This window comes from Amyelois transitella, chromosome 14 (assembly GCF_032362555.1).
Source record: "Amyelois transitella isolate CPQ chromosome 14, ilAmyTran1.1, whole genome shotgun sequence".
Taxonomy (NCBI): domain Eukaryota; kingdom Metazoa; phylum Arthropoda; class Insecta; order Lepidoptera; family Pyralidae; genus Amyelois; species Amyelois transitella.
Window position 1 is genome coordinate 10,274,072 of NC_083517.1, and position 5,974 is coordinate 10,280,045.

Sequence of the window (5,974 nt, forward strand, 5' to 3'; positions counted from 1 at the left end):
GATAGATATATGCTCTCGCGGACTTTTTTGTGGCAAAAAATGAGTACTTCACATCTTTAGTACATTGTTTTACTATATCTTTGTTGGTTTGCGCAGCGTTCGCGTGGAAAGCTCGCAGATGGCCGACTTATTCAACTTTCACCGTCATTGTTGACGTTTCCAGTAGGAAATCCGGGATAAAATGTAGCCTTCCTCGATAAATAGACTATCTAACAGTGAAAGAATTATTCAAATTGGTTCAGTAGTTTCTGAGATTAGCGCGTTTAAACAAACAAACAAACAAACAAACAAAACAAACTCTTCAGCTTTATAATATTAGTATAGATATAACCCCGTCTATTTCCCTTGCGGGGTAGACAGAGCAAAAAAACTGATAGGCCACGTTCAGCTGTTTGGCTTTATGATGGAATTGAGATTCAAATAGTGACAGGTTGCTAGCCCATCGCCTAAAAGTTTATAAGCCTATCCCTTAGTCGTCTTTTACGACATCCATGGGAACGAGATGGAGTGTTCTTATTTGTAATCCTTCCACCCAAAGGTTGACTGGAAGAGATTGCATTAGCGATAAGTCCGCCTTTGTACCATCTATATCTGCTTTGTGCTGTTTTGTATGTTTACTCTTATGGTGCAATAAAGAGTTCTATCTATCAATGTATCTATCTATTTATCTAATAATTCAGGTTCATATTGGTAATTATTTCAGAACCTATCTAAAGAAATGCACTAATAACTAAGTATACTTACATGAAATACAAATTAGGGACTTCTTAATATTCAAGACCTACCTCGTCCTGATTGTATGACCTAGGCACAGTCTTTATTCCGCAATCTGAGAATTTCTTAATTTACAAACAATAGGTACTGTTGTGATTATTATTGGTGCATGTCATTTATTTGTGGGTATTGAATAAACAAATTAGTCTTGGTTCAACCTGCCTTTTTTCCTCTGTAGACATCTCACTAGCTTGACAAATCTTCACAGCTCGTGCGAGGGTCAGATCCTCAGCTCTCAGTAATCGATCACGTATTTTTCCATCGGTGACCCCGCAAACAACACGATCGCGTATCAGACCTTCTTCGAGATGCTCGAATTCACAATGCTGCGAAAGTATTTTCAATGCTGTGACGTACTCATCGACAGATTCACCATTTTCTTGATTTCTTGTAAAAAATTTGAAACGAGCCATGGTAGTATTTTGTTTCGTACCGAAATGCTCATTAAATTTGCTGACCAACTTGTCGAAATTCTCCCGATCAGTCTCCTTTTCGAATTTAAACGTAGTATATACGTCGTAACCTTCTTCTTTTCGGTGACGGTATGGACAGCCACAAATGGTATGAGACTTTATTTTTATATGGTAGTGATTTAAAAGAAAGATTTAAGCTAGATACTGGTTCGGATTTAAATGTAATGTCCTTGAAAACATATTGTAAATTGGGTTTGAACTTATCAGAGTTAACATCAGATAATACGAGAGCTTTATCGTTTTGTGGCAATTTTATTCCTATTGTTGGATCATGTTACATCAATTGGTTTTATAAAAATAAAGTGTATAAATTACGTTTCATAATTTCTGAACACGACTGTCAAAATGTGCTGGGCAAATTTTCTTGTGAACAACTAGGCTTAATAAAACGTTTATATTCAATAGATATTAACCAGTATGATGATATTTTCAAAGGTTTGGGAAAGTTGCCTGGCAAATACAAAATAGTAACAATTCCGGGCGCGCAGCCGTCAGTCTGTCCCGTTAGAAAAATACCCGTGGGCGTACGAGATAAGTTACGAATCGAATTAGATCGAATGGAAAATCTAGGCGTTATTAGAAGAGTGACGCACCCGACCCCGTGGGTGAATGCAATCGTAGTGGCGGCGAAAAAAGATGGCAGCATTCGAGTGTGCCTCGACCCGCGGCCGCTTAATAGGGCCGTGCGACGCGCACACTACCCGTTGCCGACGCTCACTGATATCGCGACTAAATTAGAAGGAGCTAGGTATTTTAGTAAATTAGACGCTCGATCTGGATTTTGGATGGTTCAGTTAGATGATGATAGCGCTGATTTATGTACGTTTGGAACACCATATGGCAGATACCAGTATCTACGTTTACCTTATGGTATAAACTGTGCATCTGAAGTTTTTCATCAAAAAATACGTCAAATATTAGAGGGCTTAGAGGGCGTAGATTCATTTGTTGATGATGTCATAGTTTGGGGGTCTTCAATTTCAGAACATGACGAGAGGCTTAAGCTTTTATTAAATAGGGCACGTGATGCTGGTATTAAATTTAATAAAGAAAAATGTGAATTTTGTGTTCAAACGGTAACTTACCTTGGACATACCTTTAGCTCCAAAGGTATGCAAATAGATGAAAGTAAACTTAAGGCAATTCGTGACATGCCGAATCCGCAAGACAGGAGTTCATTAGAGCGTTTTTTGGGCATGGTAAATTATTTATCAAAATTTATACCACATTATTCAGAGATAGCGGCTCCTCTACGTATCCTTTTGAAAAAAGACTCTGTATGGAATTGGGACGAAGTACATGAAGCGACCGTGCGGCGTTTAAAAGAGTCAGTGTGCGCCGCGCCTGTACTGGCTTTGTATTCTGCGCGCGAGCCGGTGCTGTTATCAGTAGACGCGAGCTCTCGCGCGCTCGGCGCAGTGCTCATGCAGGGCGGCCGGCCGGTCGAGTATGCGTCATCCACACTCACCGACACGCAATGCAGGTATGCTCAAATTGAAAAAGAGCTGTTGGCGATCGTGTTTGCGCTCGAACGATTTCACCAATATGTTTATGGCCGTAAAGATGTCACAGTGGAGACGGATCACAAGCCATTGGAAACGCTATTTCATAAGGCGTTGGATTCCGTTCCAGCCAGACTGCAGCGCATGATGTTACGTATACAGGGATACGATTTCAAGGTTACGTATAAACCTGGAAAATATATGTTCGTTGCAGACACCCTTTCGAGGGCACCTTTACCTGAACAGTTACAACAAAAAGTAAGTGATGAAATTTCGGAGCAATCATGTTTTCTTATAGAAAATGTTAGGTTTAGTGACAGTAAATTGAGTATGATAAAGGAGCATACAATGAAAGATGAAGAATGTCAGTTAATTATAAGATATATAAAAAATGGCTGGCCAAATTATAAGTATGAAGTGGATGAAAGAGTAAAAGAGCAGTGGTCGTATAAGGAAAGTTTTGAATATGTCGATGGTATAATATTTAAAGATAATTTGGTTTATATTCCATTTAAGTTAAGGTACGAAATGGTAAAGCGAGTTCACGATGGGCATATGGGTATAGATAGATGCAAACGGCATGCGCGGGATGTGATGTTCTGGCCAGGGATGTCTCGAGACATCGAGAGTGCAGTACGCCGCTGTGCGACGTGCGCCGAGAGGGTGGCGCGGCCCGCGCGGGAACCGCTCTTGCCACATCCTATCCCGAGCCTGCCGTGGGCTAAAATAGGCTCGGACATATTTCAGAACGGTAACAAGTATTTTTTAATCTTAGTCGACTATTTTTCGAATTATATCGAAGTTTGTCCACTGCTGAACATTACTAGCAAGACAGTCATAACAGCGATGAAGGATCAATTTGCAAGGCACGGCATCCCACAGGAACTGATAACTGATAATGGGCCAGCGTATGCCTCGAAGGAATTTGCTACATTTAGTAAGCAATGGGGGTTCAAACATGTTACGAGTTCGCCGAAATATCCGGTATCAAATGGACGAAGTGAGAAGGCAGTACACATAGTTAAAAATATGTTAACCAAATCTTTGTCATCTGGTTCTGATTTCTATTTAGGGTTGCTAAACCTTAGAACAACTCCCAGGGATGGAATTAGCTCACCATCTCAGTTACTTATGGGACGCAGGCTTAATTCCAGGCTCCCATCTCACGACTGTAAACTGCAACCCAGCCGTGACAACCGTGACGATTATAAGGCTATCACAAGCAAGCAAGCCCGCGACAAACAGCACTATGATAAACGAGCACGAGCGTTGCCGGAGCTGCGGGCTGGGCAACGTGTGGTGATGGTGGACGCCGGAGACAGGAAGCACGCGCGCGTCCAGGCGCGGGCGCCACAACCACGCTCCTACTTCGTAATAGACTCAACAGGAAAGCGGTACAGAAGAAATAGACGCCATTTAATTAATGTGGAGGCAGCTCTTTCTTCTCCATCCCAATATACGCCCGAGGAGCAAGAACATTACGAGGAAGAGGATTGGTCCATGGCCGAAAGTGAGGACAACGCAGATGATCCTACGTTTGTTTTAACCAGCGGGGATGGGTCGCGTCTCTCTGAGGACTCCCGGGGTGATATTTTGAAAGGCCGGTTAGATCGCGCGCGCAGACCGGCGGCTGAGGCGGCCCGCACTATTATTGCCAAACTAAATAGGGAAAAATAAATCATAATGCAATCTGAGCTTAAAATTAGAATTGTATAAAATTGGTATAAAAGATTGTACTATGTTACTTCACCCAAGCTGTTATTGTTAATTGTCCGACTTCATAAAATTAAATGTATGTAAGTATTTTTATTTTTGTATGTATGTTCACCAATTTTCTTAGTCATTTTTTTTTCCAAATTTTCGATTAATATATTTTTGTTTAAAAGGGCTTATATATATCAGCGGTGATCCCATAAAAATTACAATGATAAGATTAGCCTTTATAAAAAACTGTAAAAATATACATTAATCTAGATATATAATATATATATATTAAGGTATGTAGTATTGAAGTCGGTTATATGTTTATTTTTCTTGTTTTTTTTTTTTTTTTTTTTCTATGTATATTATTGTTTAAGTTGCTGACTCATAACATAACAAATTATTTTAATTTTTTTTTTCTGTTAATTTTTTTTTTGTGAGGGAAAGATGTTGTGATTATTATTGGTGCATGTCATTTATTTGTGGGTATTGAATAAACAAATTAGTCTTGGTTCAACCTGCCTTTCAATTACGACAGGTACTTAAGTAAAATTTCGAAACCTTACCTAGGTACTGTTTTATTTACGTTTTGCGTTATTTTACTTTCTTTAATTTATTACTAGATTAAGCCCGGACGTCACTCCCGTGAAATTTTCATTACTCCCGTGAAGATTTCAAATAAATTGCTAAAGTTCCTTTCTATTTGCAAAATTTTATAAAATCTGGTCCAGTTGTTTTTTTTTTTTTAATTTACCTATAGATACGCTTGCGTTTATTTTTATCTCTGGCAATGTTAAGCCAGAGAGAAAATGTGCAATGTGTCTGCTTTGAAGAGGGAAAATTGAAAAAAAAAATTAACTCAATATGGTGCCGTGTGGTGTCCTCCACTTAAGAATAGGACCACTCCATTTATTTCCCATGGATGCCGTAAGAGGCGACTAAGGAATAGGTTTATGAACTTGGGATTACTCTTGTAGGCGATTGGCTAGCTATCTGTCACAATTTGAGTCTGGAAATTCCATCATAAAGCCATACAGCTGAACGTGTCCTTTCAGTCTTTTCAAAACTATTGGCTCTGTCTACCCCGCAAGGGATATATACGTGACTTGTATATTTGTAAAAAAAATTAGCTTCTGTTCACCCCATTGAAGTGATACCAAGGTCCTTAGGTAATTTTACCTAGGGGATATCATTCAAAGTTTAATTTTCAAATACAATACAAATACTTTATTTGCTATAAATGCGGTACAATTATAGGTGTTACAAAGCATATACAAATGTCGCGCATTTAACCAGTCACGGCATGCAAAAATACAGATAATTTAAATTAATTGAAAATTAAAATTGAAATGAAAATTAAAATAATGTCATATTAAATGTTCTTCTCAAAATTTATTTTTTTATCGAAATATTCGTCAACGACATTTATAAAACGATTTTTCGATAAGCCACAGTTATAATTTAGTTTTAAAGGCATTCAGAGATAGCGACTTTATACACTATTTCTACAGTGAATTCTAGATA

The 5,974-nt window shown here is 38.7% G+C and overlaps 1 protein-coding gene across 1 annotated transcript; it reads left to right on the top strand.

The window, feature by feature from the left end:
• Positions 1-1,804: 1,804 nt before the first annotated feature.
• On the top strand, positions 1,805-4,426 carry LOC106141339 (uncharacterized protein K02A2.6-like). The gene has a single exon (XM_013342993.2). The coding sequence runs from the start codon at positions 1,805-1,807 to the stop codon at positions 4,424-4,426; it is 2,622 nt and encodes an 873-aa protein (XP_013198447.2).
• The last annotated feature ends 1,548 nt before the right edge of the window (positions 4,427-5,974 follow it).

Bases quoted from the DNA above. Each gene is read 5' to 3' on its own strand.
- LOC106141339 (XM_013342993.2), top strand. From the start codon at position 1,805: ATGGAAAATCTAGGCGTTATTAGAAGAGTGACGCACCCGACCCCGTGG.